Source organism: Bufo bufo, chromosome 3 (assembly GCF_905171765.1).
Source record: "Bufo bufo chromosome 3, aBufBuf1.1, whole genome shotgun sequence".
In the NCBI taxonomy this organism is placed as follows: domain Eukaryota; kingdom Metazoa; phylum Chordata; class Amphibia; order Anura; family Bufonidae; genus Bufo; species Bufo bufo.
In genome coordinates this window covers 375203017-375227445 of record NC_053391.1, presented here as the reverse complement: position 1 = coordinate 375227445, position 24429 = coordinate 375203017, and the positions used below count along the sequence as shown (strand labels likewise).

At 40.1% G+C, this 24429-nt stretch overlaps 1 protein-coding gene across 4 annotated transcripts in view; it reads left to right on the top strand.

Annotated features, from left to right (window-relative positions):
- Window positions 1-24023, top strand: part of TBX4 (T-box transcription factor 4) — a 200714-nt gene extending 176691 nt beyond the window's left edge. For 3 of the 4 annotated variants that reach the window (XM_040424679.1, XM_040424680.1, XM_040424678.1), the window contains exons 7-9: window positions 4012-4100; window positions 13432-13691; window positions 22553-24023. In XM_040424679.1, the coding sequence (XP_040280613.1) occupies window positions 4012-4100; window positions 13432-13691; window positions 22553-23175 (972 nt within the window). In that variant the 3' untranslated portion in view covers window positions 23176-24023. The remainder of the gene's footprint in view (window positions 1-4011; window positions 4101-13431; window positions 13692-22552) is intronic. The other variant, XM_040424681.1, reaches the window with a different exon arrangement.
- The last annotated feature ends 406 nt before the right edge of the window (window positions 24024-24429 follow it).

Sequence of the window (24429 nt, the reverse complement as noted above, 5' to 3'; positions counted from 1 at the left end):
CGAATCCAACTTTTATAATCCACTATTCTTAGATATAGTACTATATTCGTTATATTCGACCGTTAATTCTCCCAATACCGCCATTATCAAAATCGCCTAAGTTATAATCGCAATGCGATAATAGCTTAAATTGAGGAAGATGTAGATTACTTCGCTATCTTCGTTGATGTAGAATACTTCGCTATCTTCGTTGATGTAGAATAAAGAATACTTCGCTATCTTGATTCTTTTATTAACAAAGACATAGAATATAGCGCTATATTCGTGTTAAATCTAGATCTCCAAGATTAAAGAATAGGAAAGTTGCCTTATTATTAAGTTATAAGGCAATTAGAAGTTATAATTCATAACTTCTAATTCTAAGCTTAAAAATTGCAATATGCGAATGATTAAATTGCATATTAATCGCGATAAATACAATAATGACGAATATTCAATTTTCGAACGAATATAAGACCAATATTCAAGCGAATATTCGCGAAATATCGCAAAATCGAATATGGCACCTCCCGCTCAACACTAGTTTGGAGGTGGGTATATCATTGGCATAATCGGAAAGCTGTTCATGATCAACAATAGGCATGCACCAACTGCTTGTGTCTTCTGCTCTGGCCTTCACCACCTCTAAGCCACTGTGAGGATCACAACTTTCACAGATCAACCATGAATGATATGCAGTTGGTGCATGCCTGTTGTTGGTCGTAAGCCAATTACATACCTAACAACAACCAAGACAATTCAACATATTAGACCAACATTTCCACTGAACTCTGTCTGTAGTCAGTCTGTCAAAAATGTTTTAACTGCAGATCTAATGTGTCCTTTATGGCGATCTTAGGCCACTACTGTATGTACTACTGTAGCTAACCATAACAAATTAATCTATGCAAAAATGTTTTGATGTGTAAATACTTTTGGAAAAATGAATATGTAACCGATCTATAAGGGAGCTTATGTTTGTAGAAATTTAGCATCTTTGTAGTTATATCTACATGGTGGCAGATTATGATCATTGTCATTTTATAGGCTGCATTGTAATTATGCATTTCTTAAACACTTGGAAATCACAACATAAAGTATGAAAATGTGTCCCTTCTGCAATAATGACTCTGCAACCCCATAAAGCCTCATATGTCATTCAAACATAGCAACAAATCTAATAATGATGAGAAAATCTTGGTCATAAATCTAAGGTGAAAAGTAATTACAGCACATGTATTTACAGAAAAGTTATGAAGAGGGTGGCCATAAAACTCCAGGTTTACAACTCTGTCAAATCCAAGCACATATTTAGGAAAGTGAGTTGATACCTAGTAATTATGGAATCGAATGCTGTGCCATTCAGAAGAACTAAGCAGATGCTCCTCTACTCACCATATGAAAGATAAATCCATTGACATTTATTACGCTGCCTAATCTGACACCATTTTTTTTTACTTAAGTGCATACCACTAATGATTTGTAGCCTACATAATCTCAGTGTATATAACAGTGAATATTAAATCACTTGTCCTTGGATTTCTTTTAAGAGTATCTCAGTAGTACTATTGAAATATTTAGAAACTCATTGCGTATGCGGTCACATTGAACTTTGTTCAGCATACAGTATTTTGAGTTTTTGGGACCATAACAGACCAGATGCAATAGATGCAGGTCCTAGAGATGAGTGAATCAATTCTACATGAATCCAACAGAAGGTATCTTCTACCAAAAAGGGATAATTTTTTAATCATTTTTAATTAAAATAAAAAAAATCAGACAGTGCAGTGTGTTTTATTACTACTGGCTATTCACTATTTACCCATAGTTATGTATGTCACTGTCACTTTGTTATTACTAAAGCTGTATTGGCACTAAAGAGCTTGAAAGGTGTTGGATACAGCTCTGGGAGATCTCAGACTATTAGACACAACTCTTCAGGATAATTGGGGCACTTTTTATTTGGACAGAACTGAATCTGACAATTGATTCGACAACATTTTGGGAATTTTGGGAATTATGGTTACCATAGTGATGATGACTGCTTTCCTGCTGTCAAATGACTTCTTCTGGACGAGAGAAAAGGCCTCTGGCATTGTATAGTGGTCTAAGCCACTGGGCCAGGCACTCTCCTGGCCTTCCACAAACACTTCTGATGTAGCTGTCATCATGATTGGAGGTACCCTATGTAGTATGTTCAAGCATTTTAAAAGGTTGGAGCCTCTATCACAAATTCTGAAATTGTTGATAGATAATATAGCACTGCATTTTTCCTGTCAATATGACTAACACCGTGACAGAACCCAATGGACTTTATTATAAGTCTATGGGGTCTGTTGGTGCCATTACTGCTTCAAAACCAACTGTTGGATTTCTAAGAGTCCTACTCTTTCAGTATTGATTATTAATAATATTATTATATAAAATTAACATAATAGCTTCTAGCCTCTTATTCGTGTGAGGGAAGGAGGGGAGGAAAATAATAACCCAAAGAGTAAGTTCGTATAGCAAGTCATAGTTGCAGCCTTGCGACCAATGTAAAATGTCTGACCTGGTCTAATTTTCTGCATAGCACCTAGTCCTTCTGTTTAGTTGTGTAAGACCTTGAATTTTGCAAGATGAGTTGTAGTTTTTATAGGAATCATTTTGGAGTATATATAATTTATTAAATTACTTTCTTTTTTGGGGGGGATGGGGATAAAACAAAACTGCAATTTCACCATTTTGCCAATTTATTTTTGACGGTGTTCACTAAATGGCATCAATAACATGATAACTACATTCTGAGGGTCAGTGTGATTCCGGTAATAGCAAATTCATGTAGTTATACTATACTACTTGAACAATAAAATAATTTTTTTTTTACGGTTCTTTACTTTGTTTTCTGTGACTGATAAATTAAAAAAAAAACCTCCAGCACTACAATTTCTAACTTGTTCCATTTACATATATATGCAAGTTTTGATATTAGCAAAGTAAGTGGGCATGCTGGGAGTTGTAGTTGGAGTGTCAGACATTGCTGACCCCTGATCTAGAGGCTGGAAAAACCCATTAATGTTTATGAGAATTTTTTTTTATACTCAGCAGGTGGCTATGTTAGTTTACTATGTTTCTCTAAAAAACAATATACTGTAGTCACTTACCAATGTAGAAGATTTGGAGAAACAAATTAAAGAAATGCCACTAGCATTGTAGCATTTAATTTAGGTAAGGTGATCATAAGTCACCACAATTCCTATACACTATCAAGCACAAGACCCAGTTGAGTACTTCATTTCTTTGCTTTATGTGTCTTACACTAATTATGATTTATTTATAATGTTCAACTTTTTCATTATTCGATACAGTCTGTTCATGTTCAGCTCTTCTCTACTCTAACTGTGTAAGTCCGGATTAAACCATTGTGGCTTCTGGAGGAGTTTTTAATATAGGTTTAGCTAACCCTGTGACTCACAAAACTCTATCAAAACTGTGTATGTGAATCAGCTTGTCATCTGAGGTCACACTCTTCAGTTTGGAGAATTGATAACACAAATGTATTTAATTATCTTACTTACAATATTGACATAGTCCATAGCGCTTTATGGTCACTCACTGCCTGAAATGGAGCTAAGAATCTAAATTCCCTATCAATATGTCTTTCGATTGTGGGAGGAAACCCACACAAATACACAGTGATGAGCGGCAGGGGCAATATTCGAATTCGCGATATTTCTCAAATATTTGGGCGAATATTCGCCATATATTCGAGAATTCGCGAATTCATGATCTCCAGGCATTATTTTCTTGATTGCGAAAATTCGCATGAACTGGTATTTGAAAAAAATTGAATATTCGCGATTACGAATATATTTTGCAATATTCTAATTATTCACAAATTCTCGAAGTGCCGATATTCGCGATTAAAATTTGCAATTCGAATATTCGTGATCAACACTATGAGCCACCATGCTGCCCACAAATGCCTGGAATCTTATTTTATATACTGTTGACTACTATTTATATATAGTTGTGTGTTTATGTCTTATTTAGATTACACAATTGAAAATTGAAAATAATCCTTTTGCCAAAGGCTTCAGAGGAAGTGACGACAGTGACTTGCGTGTAGCTCGTCTGCAAAGGTACCAGTCATAGACTAACTAACCACATATATACAGTGAGAAACAGAAGTATTTGAACACCCTGCGATTTTGCAAGTTCTCCCACTTAGAAATCATGGAGGGGTCTGAAATTCACATTGTAGATGCATTCCCACTCTGAGAGACAGAATAAAATAAGAAAATCAGGAAATCACATTGTATGATTTTTAAAGAATTTATTTGTCTTGCACTGCTGAACATAAGTATTTGAACAACTGAGAAACAGCAAGAATTCTGTCTCTCAAATACCTGTTACTGTGCCTTTAAAATGTCTACCTCTACTCCACTCATTAATCTAACTTAGTAGCACCTGTCTGAGCTCTTTAAAGACACATGTCCACCCCACAGTCAGTCAGACGTCGACTACTACCATGGGCAAGACACCAGAGACAAAATTGTGGACCTCCACAAGGCTGGAAAGGGCTACGGGGCAGTTGCCAAGCAGATTGGTGAAAATAGATCAACTGTTGGAGCAATTATTAGAAAATGGAAGAGGCTCGCTCGGTCCGCAGCCCCCCCCCCCCCCGCCTCCAGCACGGATTCTGCCGCTCGCTTGTTACCTGCGGTGGTCGGAGATCCGTGACGCCACCCTGATGCCACCCTGCCCCATATCTGGATGAGGACCTCCTCTCTACTTGTGCCGCTGCTGGCTCCCCTCTCTTCGGCCTGTTATTGATGAGATTCCCAGCCGTTACCCCTCCTGAATCATCCGCAGCTTTCTGCCGTCAAGTGTCCTGCGCTGCCTGCTGTGTTTTTGAGGACTTGCACTCCTGACCGGGGTCGGGCTACAGATAAGTTATACCCCCTTTTGTTTTTTCTGTTGTTCTTTGACCTGGTCACTTTGGCAGGAGTTGGTGAATATTCTGAACATTTTTCTTCTTCTCTGGTCTGTGTGAGGCTGCTGGTTCGGGTCCTTTCCTCCCCCTCTCCTCCCACCTGTGTGAGTTGGGGGCTCCCACCGCCCTCACTCTAATATCTGCTTGGAGGAGAGGGGGATCGGAAGGGGAGTGGAGAGGAGAGGAAGGCGAAAAGAAAAGAAGGAAAAAGAAAGAAAAGAAAAGGAGGGGAGGGGGAAAAGGAAGGGGAATAAAAGGAAAGAAAAAGAAGAGGAAGAAAGGAGAAAAGGAAAGAGAAGAGAGAAAGGGGAGAAGAAGGGAAGAAAGGGGAAAGGGAGAAAGAAGGAGAAGAAAGGAAGAGAAGAAGGAAGGAGGAAAGAAAAGAAGGAGAGAGGGAGGGAGGGAAGAAGGAAGGGAAAAGGAGAAGGAGGAAGGGGAAGGAAGGAAAAGGAAAAAAATATATATGGCTCCTAAACGCCGCTCCGTAGACCTATCTGTGAAAAGCGGGGTGAGAAGTGCTGAGGTTAATAAAATCGAACAGTATATAAAATCTCCCATCCCGCAAGCTAAAACAACTACTAAAGGGAAAGCAAACCCTAATGAGAAGAAGAATGTTGTTGACTTATTCCAGGAGGGACCCTCTGAGGATGGGGTACTTAGAGACGGGGCAGACAGCAATGAGGAAGGGGCCGCTACCTCCTCTACTGGTAACTCAACGCCATTGCAGGAGATATTGTGTGTTGTTAAAAAAAATTGTGAGCTTATACAAAATATGGCTCTACAGTTGGGCTCAGTTCAAACGGACGTTTCCCTGATACGGGAGGATTTAGTGAAGATCCGGGAGCGGGTCTCCAACATGGAGGGGCTGGTTCACTCATTAGAGGGTGTGACCAATAAGTTACAAACTGAGATACGGACACTTACGGCCAACAATGAGAGGCTACAGTTGAAAGTTTTGGACCTTGAAGATAGGTCCAGGCGGTACAATGTACAAATTGTTGGGTTCCCAGGGGGTATGGAAGGCGGATACCTAATTGAAAAACTTCAGCTGTTAATTTTCAATAACTTTGGTAGGGAGCAATTTTCCCCTTAATTCATGTTAGAGAGGGCTCACAGAGTCCCAGGGGGTAAATTGGCTCCCGGGAGACCGCCACGATCTATACTGATTAAAGTATTGTCATCTAAAGATAGAGATGCGATCCTCAGACGAGCTAGAGAATGCCCTCCAATTGTCCACGAGGATAGCCGGCTGATGTTTTTTCCGGATTTCGCTAAGGAGACGCAGGAGAGGAGACGCAGCTTCCAAGCCGTTAAAAAGAGGCTAGTGGCTAAGGGTATTAAGTACTCCCTCAGTTTTCCCATAAAGCGGAGAGTTATCTACGGTGGGAAGATGCACTTTTTTGAGAATCTTGAGACAACTTCTGAATGGATGGAGCAAAACGAGATCTGAGAATGTTGACTTCCTTATTCAGGACCCTCCCTCACCTATTTTTGTAAAAGTGGAGAGTTATTTATGACGATAGAGTTTATTATTTCCTTTTCTTTTCCTTTTTTTTTATTTATTTACTCATCCCCTTTCTTCCCTGGTCAATTTCTACCAAATATTTTTGGGGATTAACTAATGGACATCAGAGAACGTTGAGGTGGTCTCCCTTAGTCTTGAGGGGTGGGGGGGCCAGGCAGGGGGAAGGTGGCCCAAGTTAGGGGGTCTGCTGGAGATTCATCGGTGGACTGTGGTGGGGGGGAGGAAATATGGGGGTATGCTGCCTGCCCAGGGTGTTTGGTGTTTTTTGTTTTTTTTGTCGCCGTTGATTAATGGTTAAGATTTTATCTTGGAACGTTAGGGGCCTTGGAGAGAGAGCTAAGAGACAGGCAGTGATGGATGCAATTCGGAGCTATCTCCCTGCAATAGTCTGCTTAGTTGAAACTCATTTTTCAGAGACGGTGACCCCCGATTTGGGGGGAGGCTGGGCAGCACAGATTTACCATTCAAAATTTAACAGTTATTCTACGGGGGTATCGGTCTTGATACATCACGCAGTGGATTTTGTCCTGACTGATTCCTGGATAGATGATCAGGGAAGATTTGTTTTTCTCTATGGCAGACTTTGGAGTCAGCCATATATTCTTGCCTTTTTCTATATACCTCCTCCATTCTCCTTGCACCCCCTCAATTGCCTGTTGTCCTTTGTGGAACAGCGGCCATCCTGCTGGGTTGTTCTGACAGGCGACTTTAACAATGTGATGGATTCCAGTAGAGACAGGTTGACGGCAAATCCCAGCACCACAATTAGTGGGACTGAGACGCTGCTGTTGCGATTCTGTTGGGAGACGGGCTTTGTGGATGTGTGGGAGCACATGGGGAGGGGAAAGAGTATCTTCTCATGTGTTAGTAATGGAGGGAGGTCAATGTCCAGGATTGACCTGGCACTGACCAATAGAGACAATATTAGAAATATTAAATCTGTTAAATATGGATCGAGAACTCTCTCAGATCATTCTCCCCTCTCCATAGAAATTTTGGTAGGGTCAGGTCAGGCCAAATCAGACTCGCTATTTAGTTTAAACCCATACTGGTTGGCTATTATGGATGACCATCAGTTTATTAAAAAACAGATAGTCTCCTTTTGGGAGATTAACTATCCTTCAGCTGGTATTGGTTGCGTATGGGATACTTTGAAGGCCTATATGAGGGGGTTGTTTATCAGCAGTATCATTGCATTGAGAGGATCATTCAAGAGAAGAGAGAAGAAATTAACCAATTTAGTTGCTAGTACCACGGAGCAGTTTATCACTCAGAAGACGTAACAAAGTAGAGAAAAAATGCAGAAAGCCAGTCAGGACCTTAAAAATTTTAAGGCCCACCATAGTTTGTTCTTCAAGGGACAGAAATATTTTTCTGAATCAGGACGACCAGGTAGGCTCCTAGCTAGGATAGTTAAGCAACAAGAGAATAGGAGGAAGGAAACAAATAGTATTCGTGGGCCTGATGGTAGGCTCGCGCGAGATGAGGAGGGTATAGCTGAGGTCTTTTGGGAATACTTTGTAGCGGTTTATAGGGCGGCTCCCCATGTGCCGGACATCCTCGTGGACGCGTATGTGAATGGTCTTTCTTTTTCGGTTTTGTCAGAAAGCCAGAGGATCTTCCTGGAGAGGGAGATTACCGTCCAGGAGATCCATTTGGCCCTTGGGTCAATATCGGGTAGTTCGTCTCGGGGCTGGATGGCCTTCCGTATGAATTCTACAGGAAATATGAGGATATAGTCCTTCCGTATCTTTCAGAAGTATTTACAAAGGTGTTTCAGGGAGAGGGCTTACCGACCACCATGTACGAAGCACTGATAGTTCTAATCCAAAAAAAAGATAGCGATATGCTGGAGATGGGTGCTTATAGACCTATTTCTCTACTTAATACTGATATTAAGCTGATCTCCAAGGTCCTGGCCAATAGACTTTCCAAGGTGATCACATCGCTAATTCACCCAGACCAAAATGGGTTTATGCCTGGGAGGGGTACCCATTATAATATACATCGCCTGTTTGCTAACCTTCAATCCTCCGGGGGGACTGCCCGCTCGATCCTGTCGTTAGATGCTACGAAGGCCTTTGACATGGTCGAGTGGGGTTTCCTCCGGAGGGTGATAGGAAGAATGGGATTTGGTCTAAGGTTCATAGCCATGGTCCGCCTGCTTTACAAATCCCCTTCAGCCAAGCTCAGGATTAATGGGACCCTGACCCGAAGTTTTATACTGGAGAGAGGCACTTGCCAAGGATGTCCTCTCTCGCCACTTCTATTTAATATATATATCGAGCCTCTGGCTATAAAAATCAGACAGGACTCGGGCGTTCTTGGATTTGGGATCATGATCGGATTTCTCTATATGCAGACGATATTCTGTTCTTCATGCAACAGACTAATACTACCCTGCCAAAAGTTATGGAGATTGTAGAATCGTACTCCAGGTTTTCGGGCCTGGAGGTAAACTGGTGCAAAACTACCCTCCTCCCTATAGATAAGCTACAATGGTCAGTGGAGAACCTATCTCCAGACCTAGGGGTTGAGGATTCCATGAAGTACTTGGGGATAACTATCTCCGCTAATATCCAGGACTATGTTCAACTTAATCTACTCCCGGTCATTATGAAGATCAGGTCTAAAATTAAAATATGGCATCGGTTCACCCTTTCGAGATGAGATAGGGTCTCCTTGGTGAAAATGATAGTCCTTCCACAATTGCTTTATGTTCTCCGAAACTCTCCGGTCTGGATAGAGGACAAATTCTTCAAACTGATAGAGAAGATGATTAATGATTTGCTATGGGGGAGAAAGGCTGAAACTGGATTATTTTTCAATGCCGCTGGAATGGGGGGGTTTGAACCTCCCTAGTTTCAGGGGATATTTTATTGCGTTGAGTGGGAGACCAGCCCCCTATGTAAAAAATTAGTGGACCAATCTGGCTTTACTGACTTCTTTACTCCATTAGAGTCAGGATGCCTACTAAGTTGGAGGCAGGAGTTTGGAAGTTTTGTTAAGCTGGTTACCAGGGCCTGGACATTGATCAGGAACTGGCTTTCTATTACATCCTCTCTGGGGTGCACCCCACTATGGCAAAATCAAAGACTTCCAATGCTGGGGGACTCTGACTGTCGGCAGTATTGGAGGGCTAAGAATATTCACTATATAGCGCAAGTAGTTGGGCGTATCCTCTTTCTTGAGGAGATCGCGCAGAAGGAAAACACAGGTGAAATAGTTTGGTTTAGATATTTTCAGTTACGATTGGCACTTTGTCGTATTGTGGATAGAACTTTATTAAGCATAGACACGTCTAGTTTTTTGCACAGTTTAATAAAGAAAAAGAATCACGTAAAGGTTAAGATAGCTTATTGTTATAATCACTTAATCAGGACACGCTTTTTGGATTGTCTCTCTCCTGGACAAAAGTCCTGGAGACTTACTTACCCTAACTTATCTTCTGAGGCTTGGGAAAGTGTGCTGAAGAATATGGGTTAGTTTCTTTAATTTTAACCACATAGTTGTTCAGTTTCATATTATGCACAGGATATATGTAACGCCGGTGTGGCTTCAGAGGCGCGGACTGCGAGATAACTCCAACTGCATACGTTGTGGGAGCCCGAACGCAGACTATCTTCATCTGTTTTGGGATTGCCCCCTCCTAGATGGTTATTGGGGAGTAATACAAGAACTTCTTGCTCGGCGACTGCAGATGGAGCTCCCTTGCCAGCCTGAGCTGTGGATCCTTGGGGATCTGTCTGCTTTAAACTGCCAGAAGCCAAAACAGAGCTTTTTGATTAGGGTGATGTTTTTGGCCCGTCTCCTGGTCTCCAGGTCCTGGTTTGCAGCCACCCCTCCTCATGTCAACCAGTGGCTGAAATTAGTCAATAAAATCAAAGACTATGAGGCCATCTTGTATAGGCAGAGAAGCTCATATGATAAATGGCTTAGGGTTTGGACAGTATGGAATGGGTGAAGGAATAATTGAAGAGACCTTACGGTGATGAATTTTTTTTCTTTTTTTTTTTTCCGGGGATGGCGGCATTGTGGGGGGAGGGAGGTGGATGGGTGGGTGGGATTGCATGCAATTAGTTTTTTCTATTTTTGTAATTGTTTCTTGGGATGAATAAGAAAAATTTAAATAGAACTTAAAAAAAATAAAATAAATGGAAGAGGCTAAAGACAACTGTCAGTCTCCCTCGGACTGGGGTTCCATGCAAGATCTCACCTCGTGGGGTATCACTGATGATAAGAAAGGTGAGGAATCAGCCCAGAACTACAAGGGAGGAGCTGGTCAATGACATGAAGAGAGCTGGGACCACAGTTTCAAAGGTCACTGTCGGTAGAACACTACGCCGTCATGGTTTCAAATCATGCATTGCATGGAAGGTTCCCCAGCTCAAGTCATCACATGTCCAGGCCGGTCTGAAGTTTGCCAATGACTATCTGGATGATCCAGAGGAGGCATGGGAGAAAGTCATGTGGTCAGATGAGACCAAAGTAGAACTTTTTGGTCTAAACTTCACTCGTTGTGTTTGGAGGGAAAAAAAGGATGATTTGCATCCCAAGAACACCATCCCTACTGTTAAGCATGGGGGTGGTAACATCATGCTTTGGGGGTGCTTTTCTGTGAAGGGGACAGGATGACTGCACTGAATTAAGGAGAGGATGAATGGCGCCATTTATTGTGAGATTTTGAGCAACAACCTCCTTCCCTTAGTCAGAGCATTGAAGATGGGTCGTGGCTGGGTCTTCCAACATGACAATGACCCGAAGCACACAGCCAGGATAACCAAGGAGTGGCTCCGTAAGAAGCATATCAAGGTTCTGGAGTGGCCTAGCCAGTCTCCAGACCAAAATCCAATAGAACATCTTTGGAGGGAGCTGCAACTCCATGTTGCTCAGCGACGGCCCCGAAACCTGACAGATCTAGAGGAGATCTGTGTGGAGGAGTGGGCCAAAATCTTTGTTGCAGTGTGTGCAAACCTGGTCTAGAACTACAGGAAACGTTAGACCTCTGTAATTGCAAACAAAGGCTTCTGTACCAAATATTAACACTGATTTTCTCAGGTGTTCAAATACTTATGTTCAGCAGTGCAAGACAAATAAATTCTTTAAAAATCATACAATGTGATTTCCTGAAATTCTTTTTTTATTCTGTCTCTCAGAGTGGGAATGCACCTAGAATGTGAATTTCAGACCCCTCCATGATTTCTAAGTGGGAGAACTTGCAAAATCGCAGGGTATTCAAATACTTCTGTTTGGAGTAAGGTTAAACTACACTGCTCTAGAATAGATGGCAGTAGTGGGATCCTGCCTATGACATACCATCATGACTAGGCAGGTTGCTGGCAGCCATTTTATATCATTTCTGGAGAACCCCTTCAATGTTTTCCTTCTTCTTTATGCAGAAATCTCTTCCCATTTTCAAACATAATATCTCCAGTGGGGTTACTAACACTTTTGTTGTCCATTTGTTATATACAGATTATTTATATCTAAAAATGCGGACATCATGTCCATTCTGTAGAACATATCCTATTCTTGTCTGTTTTGCGGACAAGTATAGACATTGTTACAATGGATCTGCAAATATAACAGATGCTATACCGATGTGGCATCCGTATTATTTGCAGATCTGTGTTTTGCAGACCGCAAAATACATACGGTCATGTGAATTGGGCCTTAATGATGAAAATCATATAGAATGCTTGTGGTGTGCTTTATTAGCAACAACCTTGTAAATTTTTTGTACAAAAAGTCAGCCATATATGGCCACTCCACTCGATAAGTTGCAGCTTGTACGTACCACACAATCAGTTTGCCTTGAGACTGCCTTGGTGGGAAAGGCCAGCCCTACTTAAAGGGGTTTTCCAAGACTTTATAACTGATGAGCTTTCCTCAGGTCATCAGTATCTGGTAGGTGGGAGTCCGACACCCGAGATCCCCGCCGATCAGCTGTTTGAGAAGGCAGTGGCGCTCCTGTGAGCACTGCGACCTTCTCACAGCTTTTCCTAGGCCAGTGACGACGCGTTCATCGGTCATATGGCCTAGGAGCAGCTGAGCCCTATAGAAGTGAATGAGGTTGAGTTCGATACCAAGCACAGCTGCTATGTATGGTTGCTGTGCTTGGTAAGCTGCAAGAAGGCCACAGCGCTCACAGGAGTGGCGGTGCCTTCTCAAACAGCTAATCGTCGAGGTCCTGGCTGTCAGACCCCCACGATCAGATACTGATGACCTATCTTGAGGATAAGTCATCATTATTAAAGTAATGGAAAACCCTCTTAAAGGCTTGCGACCCAACACATCTGCACCACTCTCCAAGCCAGCTACTGAGGCTGCTGCCATGACCTTTCCTATCACTAATGTCATCATTGTTAGTCATAGCCAAAACTCTTAGCCATAGCATGTTTGTTTCTAATCTGTGAAGACACATAGGTCAAAACTATTGACTACTAATCTGCTTCATTTTTTCACATTTTGGATGCATTAGAACACAGAAAACTATTAGTTGAAAAGGTACACATACCCTTTAAAAGACATTTATGAGTTATGTCAGCTTAATAGAACTAGTTTAGTTAACATATCTAGTTAAGCATGTGTGTTAACTTTGCTATATCTGTAGATTATACCTGATGCATACTAACTGTAGCTAGTTGAAATGTGTAATCATGATGGCTGGCTGTGGACACTTCTTGGAATCCAACATGCTTGAGTGTTAATTTCCATCACAACCAGAAATTATAAAATAGTTGATAGGATCTTACAGTATATTGTATATTCTTTTTCTCCACAGTTGAATGGTTTTATTTACATTAAATAACAGAAAAAATCACATATTTTTAATAGTTTCTTGTTTGGTAGCAAAAGGTTTTAAATTATTTATGTGTTACCTTGTCAAATTTTTGTCTGTAAAGTTTTCTGATTTCTGCCAGTCATTAATAATCAATATTTTTTCCCCCAGTAAAGAATATCCTGTTATATCTAAAAGCATCATGAGGCAACGATTGGTATCAAGTCATCCAGGGCAGCTAACAAGCAAATCAGATCTTAACGCGCTCCATAGTAGCCACCAAGGTTTACAGCATTATCAGTATGAGAATGGGGCACACATGCAGTTTGGTGCAGCTGATGCTCAAGATCTACCGCTCAACTCCTTCACAGCTCAGAGAGACTCTGGGCTCTTCTATCACTGTTTAAAAAGAAGAGGTATTGTACAACTAGGTTGGGTGAATTTTTAAAGATTCATTTATTTAAAAAATCAGACGTGTATTGAATCTCCACAAGTGACATATTTATATTCAATTCTATAATTAATCTTAGACTGGGTTCACATCATGTTTTTCCCATCCGTTTAATGTATGCAAAAATCTATATGTTAAACAGAAGCCTCAGACTGATGCCATACAGTGGTATCCATTCCCCATAGAGTTCTATTGAAAAAAATAAATATATATAAGTTAACAAATACATTTGTTTTATTGGACTGTGCAGGAAACCAAAGTGTGGTGTGCTGCACTTTTGTATCCTTTTTTTTTTCAGCTTATATTTTAAATTGATGGGAAAAACATGATGTGAACCCACCCTTAAAAGAACACTGGAGGCAAAAGTCATAAACTGTGATTTGCTCTCTATGTGACTTCATGTCACTTTAAGCATAGCTCTTACTTAGTGATCATCTGAGCTCCCACAATGTACTGCTTTCTGGTTTGAGGAATCCAGTATAATTTTGAGTTTAGTGTACTGTCTGAACAGAGGATAAAATGTTAGATATTTAAAGGGCATGAAAAGGTAATTAAAGCAAAGTATGTACAAAGACATTCAATGGTAGATATACAGTAACTATAAAGGAGAGTTGCCAATATGTTATGAAGAGGCAGAGCTTCCCTTTGAAAACTAAGAAAATTTAGTATAATTCCTTAATGTGGTACGTTTTGTAGTAATACTATTTAAAAGCTGAAATAAGTTTTAAGCAGTTTTTTGTTTTGTACTCACATGAATATGATATGAATTTATCTTTGAGTGTCTATGGTGTAAGTTATAATAAAAAAGTGTTACATGTTAAAATCATAGTAATGAATCAGATACTGTACAAATAATAATCAGAACAACAGCTAAAATTACCATATATAAGGCTAGATTTACACATGTGGTCTTGAAAGAGGATCTGTCACCCATTGATGCTGGTGTACTTAGTGTACTTGAGGCCAGTTAAATACTCCAAGACTTTAGTTTGTGTATTAATGAGTCTGGTGTATTCATGAGCCAAACTTAAATGGTCATTGTGTTTTCTCACAACTTTGCATAACTCAATAATACAATTGAATATAAGAATATTTTTTATATATATTATCGGAGGAAAAAAACTTGCTCTATACTTATCCTCTGTTTTATCCCCTTTTCCTTTTCTACATTAACATTCTTTCTGAATTTTGTATGAAATCTGTCTTGTAAGACAAAGACAAGCTGCCTGCTTACTGAAGATTGAGATTACATAATCCCATAGAATATTTAAATCACCTGCGGTCTTGAAAATGAACGGTACACTCCCGCAATTACATGATACCACAATAAAGAAAAAGAGTGCTAAACACACCGGTATGAGAAAATACAAATCAATTTTATTCAATATCCATAAAAGACATACATGATACATATTATAAGACAATAAATGAGCAGGGACAACCACAATCCTGCATCACACTGCTACCTGCCCCATCCATTGGACGGACGTAAATGGATCTCCATATATGTGATATATAAATAATCAATTATCCCAAAGGATATAATACCAGGAGCATGGAGAATCTATAGCAAAGGTGCGCTTGCCTCAATACACCGGTGTGCATGAATACCAAAATAGCAGACACAAGATCCGAAAATATAAGGTAAAGCAGGTGTATAGGGCTACATACCAACAGAGCAGGGACAGGTATCAGGGCAATGGCGCTCCTCAACGCGCGTTTCGCGTATAGTTTGCTTCCTCAGGAGGAGTTAAAGACCAGAGAGGGAGAGAACACTAATAAGGCGCCGACAACCAATCCTGTGTCTATAAGAGCGTCATGTGATTCTCTGTGAAGTTCCACGTCATCACGGCGGCGCATGACCAATCAGCGTCCGCTGCGTCATATTACTTCCGCCCTACCCCTGAGGCCAGTGGAGGAGAGGGCGGTCGCGCATTCTATGATGCCGATCGCCATCGCCACCAACGCCCTGCACAAGAGAGAGAGGGCGGAAGGAGACGCCCGGACCCAATGGTCATGCGCACAGATGCCACAGAATAAAGAGTCGATGAGGCTCAATCAAAAGTGCATACGGATCTAGTCCTAATGTATATATAATTATAATGTTTTCTACATGAATACGTGGAAGTCCCATATTTTACCCATAATACGGTGAACATTTCAATTTGAAACAAAGTGTTATTTTCATAAATATATAATAGTTACAGTGATCATGACATTAAATCAAAAATTCAACAATTCATTCGACATAATTATATAAAAGATAAAAAGTAAATAAATACCCATAGTGACCAGTGTGTATTCAAATGTGACTATATTACTTCCGCCCTTCCTCTGAGGCCAGTGGGGGAGAGGGCGGTCGCACATTCAATGATGTCGATCGCCATCGCCACCACCGCCCTACATAGGAGAGAGAGGGCGGAAGGAAAACGCCCAGACCTGAAGGTCATGCGCACAAGTGTCCCAGAGAATAGGGAATAAATAAAACTCAATCATAAGTATATATGAATCTAATCGTAAGTGTATACATACAATGATATTTTATACATGGATACGTGAAAGTGCCATAATTTACACACGATAGGATGAACATACTGATTGAAACATAGTGTCATTTTCATAAATGTACCATTGGTACAGTGATCATGGCACTACCTCATACAATCAAAAGTTCATCCAACATGATGTAATAAAACATAAAAATTAAGAACCAGTGATATCCAAATGTGACAGGATTATGGAAGATGGCATATCCTCCATGAATGCATTTATATAAATAAATATACACACATTAAAGTGCATAGTGCGGTGAAACCATACGAATAACATATTGCTTTGCAACACGAAGCCCCGTATTAGGCACGTCACAATTATCAGGGACCACCACATACGAAAACACGGACTGATCCATTCAATGGTGGCAGAATTCATAACATCGGAATTTCACAAAGAGACGGACATTCAGGACAAATCGGCAGACTAAAGAGTAGAAACAACACATCATTATACATATATATGCATCAACTAAGACCCCGTAGTAAAAAATGGGCCAAATCTCCCATTACCCCTAAAATAATGCCACTATTTAGAGAAAGGAGCCAAAGCCAAAGCTCTCATTTAATCCTTTTGGGGTCAGGGTTTTGAGCCTGAAAATCCACCTAGTCTCAATCTGGGCCAGGATTTTACTGTAATTGCCCCCCCTGATCCCCAAATGCACTTTGTCTATGCCTCTGAATCGCAAACCCCTAGGATTGCTCTGATGGAATATTTTAAAATGCTTTGGGAGGGTTTTTAAATCACTCAGATTTAAAACGTCTACCGCCTTTTCAATATCCCTCACATGTTCCCTTATTCTTTTCCGGAATTCCCTTGTTGTTAAGCCAATATATATTTTGTTGCAGGGACAGACTGCATAATAGATAATCCCGGTGGTCATGCAAGAAATGTACTCACGAATTTCATACGTTTGGGTGTGGTCTGAATTGGTAAAGTTGGTTGATCTATCTAGATTGGCACATGCCTTACATCCCCCACAAGGATATGATCCTTTTACCATGGTGGATTGTCCTAGTTTGGTCTCAGGGATGTAGTGACTACGCACCAACAAATCTTTAAGATTTTTGGAGCGTCTCGCAGTCAATAATGGTCTGTTCGAAATACACTGACTTAACTTCACATCCGTTTGCAGAATGTCCCAGTGATTATTCAGAATCTAATATAGCTTTTTCCACTGTTTATTATAGTTGGTAATGAATCTAATATCTGGACTGCCAGTCAGCGTGGTTTTAGCCATCTTGTTTTCCTCATTAGGGCACAATAATTTTTCTCTTTTGCGTGCCTTGGCTATTTGGAAACCCCTCTTTATCTGCCTATTACTGTAGCCTCTTTCCTTAAAGCGTAACTGTAATTTCTCTGATTCCATACGGAAACTCGCCTCATTGGAACAAATCCTTTTGAGACGCACAAATTGGCCCTTAGGAATCCCATCAATTGTTGATCTAGGATGTGCCGAACTTGCATGCAATAAGGAATTTACAGCAGTTGCCTTCCTGTACACTTCTGTTTGAATTTTGCCCATTGCATTTGTTTTTATCTTTATGTCCAAGAAATCAATTTCTCGCCCCGCTTTATACGTCAGCCTGATATTAAGTGCATTGTTATTCAGTACGGTCATGAACCTGTTGAGATCCTCCATGGTGCCCTCCCAGATGAACAGAATATCATCGATATATCTCATCCAATTATTGACTCTATCGATGTTCTCAGGGAGGACACCATGGAAGAACTCCCTTTCCCAAGCACCCAAAAACAAATTCGCGTAGGATGGGGCACAGGTGGCCCCCATCGCCACACCTTGCGTTTGTAAATAAAATCTATCCTTAAAAACAAAAAAATTGTGATGCAAAATGAAGTCCAACAATTGTAGGAGCAGTGCATGCAAGTTCGGCACATCCTAGATCAACAATTGATGGGATTCCTAAGGGCCAATTTGTGCGTCTCAAAAGGATTTGTTCCAATGAGGCGAGTTTCCGTATGGAATCAGAGAAATTACAGTTACGCTTTAAGGAAAGAGGCTACAGTAATAGGCAGATAAAGAGGGGTTTCCAAATAGCCAAGGCACGCAAAAGAGAAAAATTATTGTGCCCTAATGAGGAAAACAAGATGGCTAAAACCACGCTGACTGGCAGTCCAGATATTAGATTCATTACCAACTATAATAAACAGTGGAAAAAGCTATATGAGATTCTGAATAATCACTGGGACATTCTGCAAACGGATGTGAAGTTAAGTCAGTGTATTTCGAACAGACCATTATTGACTGCGAGACGCTCCAAAAATCTTAAAGATTTGTTGGTGCGTAGTCACTACATCCCTGAGACCAAACTAGGACAATCCACCATGGTAAAAGGATCATATCCTTGTGGGGGATGTAAGGCATGTGCCAATCTAGATAGATCAACCAACTTTACCAATTCAGACCACACCCAAACGTATGAAATTCGTGAGTACATTTCTTGCATGACCACCGGGATTATCTATTATGCAGTCTGTCCCTGCAACAAAATATATATTGGCTTAACAACAAGGGAATTCCGGAAAAGAATAAGGGAACATGTGAGGGATATTGAAAAGGCGGTAGACGTTTTAAATCTGAGTGATTTAAAAACCCTCCCAAAGCATTTTAAAATATTCCATCAGAGCAATCCTAGGGGTTTGCGATTCAGAGGCATAGACAAAGTGCATTTGGGGATCAGGGGGGGCAATTACAGTAAAATCCTGGCCCAGATTGAGACTAGGTGGATTTTCAGGCTCAAAACCCTGACCCCAAAAGGATTAAATGAGAGCTTTGGCTTTGGCTCCTTTCTCTAAATAGTGGCATTATTTTAGGGGTAATGGGAGATTTGGCCCATTTTTTACTACGGGGTCTTAGTTGATGCATATATATGTATAATGATGTGTTGTTTCTACTCTTTAGTCTGCCGATTTGTCCTGAATGTCCGTCTCTTTGTGAAATTCCGATGTTATGAATTCTGCCACCATTGAATGGATCAGTCCGTGTTTTCGTATGTGGTGGTCCCTGATAATTGTGACGTGCCTAATACGGGGCTTCGTGTTGCAAAGCAATATGTTATTCGTATGGTTTCACCGCACTATGCACTTTAATGTGTGTATATTTATTTATATAAATGCATTCATGGAGGATATGCCATCTTCCATAATCCTGTCACATTTGGATATCACTGGTTCTTAATTTTTATGTTTTATTACATCATGTTGGATGAACTTTTGATTGTATGAGGTAGTGCCATGATCACTGTACCAATGGTACATTTATGAAAATGACACTATGTTTCAATCAGTATGTTCATCCTATCGTGTGTAAATTATGGCACTTTCACGTATCCATGTATAAAATATCATTGTATGTATACACTACGATTAGATTCATATATACTTATGATTGAGTTTTATTTATTCCCTATTCTCTGGGACACTTGTGCGCATGACCTTCAGGTCTGGGTGTTTTCCTTCCGCCCTCTCTCTCCTATGTAGGGCGGTGGTGGCGATGGCGATCGACATCATTGAATGTGCGACCGCCCTCTCCCCCACTGGCCTCAGAGGAAGGGCGGAAGTAATATAGTCACATTTGAATACACACTGGTCACTATGGGTATTTATTTACTTTTTATCTTTTATATAATTATGTCGAATGAATTGTTGAATTTTTGATTTAATGTCATGATCACTGTAACTATTATATATTTATGAAAATAACACTTTGTTTCAAATTGAAATGTTCACCGTATTATGGGTAAAATATGGGACTTCCACGTATTCATGTAGAAAACATTATAATTATATATACATTAGGACTAGATCCGTATGCACTTTTAATTGAGCCTCATCGACTCTTTATTCTGTGGCATCTGTGCGCATGACCATTGGGTCCGGGCGTCTCCTTCCGCCCTCTCTCTCTTGTGCAGGGCGTTGGTGGCGATGGCGATCGGCATCATAGAATGCGCGACCGCCCTCTCCTCCACTGGCCTCAGGGGTAGGGCGGAAGTAATATGACGCAGCGGACGCTGATTGGTCATGCGCCGCCGTGATGACGTGGAACTTCACAGAGAATCACATGACGCTCTTATAGACACAGGATTGGTTTTCGGCGCCTTATTAGTGTTCTCTCCCTCTCTGGTCTTTAACTCCTCCTGAGGAAGCAAACTATACGCGAAACGCGCGTTGAGGAGCGCCATTGCCCTGATACCTGTCCCTGCTCTGTTGGTATGTAGCCCTATACACCTGCTTTACCTTATATTTTCGGATCTTGTGTCTGCTATTTTGGTATTCATGCACACCGGTGTATTGAGGCAAGCGCACCTTTGCTATAGATTCTCCATGCTCCTGGTATTATATCCTTTGGGATAATTGATTATTTATATATCACATATATGGAGATCCATTTACGTCCGTCCAATGGATGGGGCAGGTAGCAGTGTGATGCAGGATTGTGGTTGTCCCTGCTCATTTATTGTCTTATAATATGTATCATGTATGTCTTTTATGGATATTGAATAAAATTGATTTGTATTTTCTCATACCGGTGCATAATCCCATAGAAGTCTACGGAGGGGGAGGAGAAGGGAGGAAGTGCAGAAAGAAGCAAGTACCCAGATGGCAGACACAGCAGATTCAGCAGCTAATAGTGAGCACTATATCTCACCCAAGTGCTTTATTCACATCTATACTGCTCAGTAGTACTTCTCTGTAATATCCTCTATGTAACTTCTGAATGATTCTGAGTAAGAGTTAGGAAGTAGAATCTCCTGTCTCTGTATGTTCTTTATGGGCAAACATAATAGTCTTAACCCACTAGCTCAGCAAAAACAGAGAATTAGAGATGTGACCTGCAAATAAGGAAACTGCAAAAATGGCAGATACAAGATATATAATTACCAGATTTAGTGATATAATTCATGTATGCACTTATTCTGAAGTGTTATTTGAAGTATGATCTCTGCGTTACTGTACTGAGCAGTGTGAGATTTGATTAGCATCAGGAGAGGGAGTACACTTAAAGGAGGTCTCAGTAAGGTTAGGTGGGTGAAGATTACGTTTAGCTCATCAACACATCTGACTCATGAGCTCTCTCACTCTCGAGCTCATGAGTAAGTACACCAGCTGCTTCAGGTCTAAGAGATTTATTTAATAATGTATCAAGTTTGTATTATGAAATCTGGGAGTAGATCCTCTTTTTTGCGCTTTTATAGAATTTTTCAGTGTATTTATTATAATCAGGTATGAATCCACAAAGAAGGGATAGTATGAAGGAAACTCAGATACTTTTGACTCATTTTTGTGTCAATTTCTGTATTTGGCTCAAATAAATTGCATAAAAAATGGTATGTGTGACTCTAAAAATGACCACTGATATAAGATAACTATTGGCTAGACAATCATTGGTTGGCTTTAAGTTTACATAATTTACTCAAAAACATGTTTAGCTATGTGATGTATATGTATTATTTCAATAGGAAAGGGTGATAATAACCAGTTGCTAGATGCATCTGGTGCTGCTTATCTATTCAAGAAAAAAGAATGATTGAACAGATTAAAATGAGGCATGCTGATCCTACACAAGACACATCAGGGGTCAATTGAGATCCTATTAAAATTGGCAGGGTCCTCCAACAAATATCTATAAGCTTATCTCTGTAGCTTGAGAATATAACATATATTTCAAAATATAAGATATCTTTATTGTTTGTGGTACATGATTCATGGATATGGGATGAACCATCAGTCTAAGCCAATATGACTAACTGATAGAACATTAAAAGCCAAACTAAACACAACAACATTTTATTAAAATCATATGAGTATAGTTGAGATCAGGCAAGAAGAAATACATAGAATAATATATGATCCTGATATACAGCAACTGCCCTGTCATAAACAATAGACATAAAACAATTCTGGTGCATATTCTGTATAGTATCAATGCTGAAATAAACTCTAAACTACCTATAAACGGTTGAAAGAAGTGAAAATTCAATGCTTCTTAGGGTCTATTTACACCGGATAATGTGCTGCTTCTACGCTGTGAATGTAAATGCTGTTCATAATGACACACTCTTGTGGAAGCTGCTGTTAGCAAATGATCACACTACCCAACTCTTCCCTGCCTGATCAAAATGATGGTAATGTACATTAGGTCCTCAGCTTTGTGTATTAAAACTACTTTTCATAGGGAGTTATAAATTGTCTGTGTGAAGTAAAATCTTTTAAACTCTTGCCACATGTGGTGTACATTGCCTTAAGTTTTAGTTCTTTCTTTTACAGAGGGTGCACGCCACCTTGAACTTCCTTGCAAGCGATCTTATCTAGATCCCTCTTCTTCTATGGCAGATGATCACTACTTTCGATCACCTCCACCATACGACCAACAGATGCTAAGCCCACCTTACCGCAATGAAGTGGCACCAAGAGATGCTTGTATGTACTCTACTTCTGGAGCAGAAATAGCAGGAGTATCGGGTGTTGATGATTTGCCTCCTCCACCACCACCTTTAAGTTGCAACATGTGGACTTCTGTTTCACCATACACAAGCTATAGTGTCCAAACAATGGAAACTGTTCCATACCAGCCTTTTCCAACTCACTTTACCACCACCACCATGATGCCTCGTCTTCCCACAATTACAAGCCAAGGATCACAGCCACCAAGTGAATCACACTTCAGTGTGTACAATCAGCTTTCTCAGTCTCAAGTACGAGAAAGAGTTCCAACCTCATCCTTTCAGAGAGAGAGAGTGCACCCATCTTTATGCGAAAGAAAGCCCCCATCACCACACATAAACACCGCAAATGAATTTTTATATTCACAAAGTTTTTCATTATCTAGAGAATCTTCACTACAATATCACTCTGGCATGGGGACAGTGGAAAACTGGACTGATGGATGACTGCACTTCCGACATATACCATATTTGAGTTATTCTCTATTGACCCAGACAATCTGATCTGTTAATACCTGTGGGTAACCTGCACTTCGATAAACTTTCGCCTATGAATCAAATGAACATTTATTTTTAGTCAAAACAGGGTAAATCACCCCATCTAGATGTCTTGTTAGTTTAATGGATGAATTATTGAGTTAACCAAGACAACTATAGAAAATACATCAAACTAACTTGTAGAAATTTCCTGGAATCACTAAATCTTTGCATGCTAAATAGCTATTTATACCTATATATGTGTACATATATATATTTTTATAAATATATATATCACAAATGCAAGCCACATGTCTGATGAAGCTTAGCTAATAAAGTTGAGATGCTTAATAAAATTGTGAATGTTACCATGGTTCATGGAGACATCTATTTAAGATTTTTTATGATGATATAAGAAAAAAACTGCGTGAGAGAAATAGCATATATATATCTACAGGAAGACACTTTATGAGAAATCCAGCTTATATCAAACAACTTGACAATGTTTCTCTTATACTTGTTAAATAGCATGGACTTTATTCTTACTAAATGGAAAGCTAAAATGCTATAAGGCAATTGTTGATGATGTCATACCTCTAGTTGTCTTTTCATTGATCTCTATTTACAGTATGTGTGGAGATATGGATATCTGCAGCTAATGTAAAGTCTAGATTTCATTGTCCTTTCTTACTTTCTACCATCACTCTTACACATCTACAGAATGATACCGACATTTTTGAGACATATTTCCAGGATAGAAATGTTTTTTTCATTGGTCATTGTTTTCTGCTGGAATAGTGAATAACATTAAACTTATGTTGAAACTATATCTGGTTGACTAATTAGTTGTTGTATTACAATGTGCACATTTTAGTATGGCCTACATTGCATAATTTATAAAGGTAAAAAATCTGTGACATTTTGAAATGTCCATGCAGAGATTGCAGTTGGATGCTAATCGTGCAGCTGCAGAAGCAGGGAGCCTGGACTCCAGCTGGACTCCACTTCCACATCACTCTACACATAGCGCTCAATGAGATCAGACAGCGGCAATGCTGGGAGTCTGTGGAACTCTACAGAGAGGTTGTACAAGCACTTGTACTTTTTTCCTCCTGTAAACTTTTTACTTGCTTCTTAGGTCTATTAGGCTGGTCTCTTAGAAGTTCCATGTAAAAAGCCCTAAGCAATGGTGGAAAATGCTAATTTGTTTACAAACTTAAATAC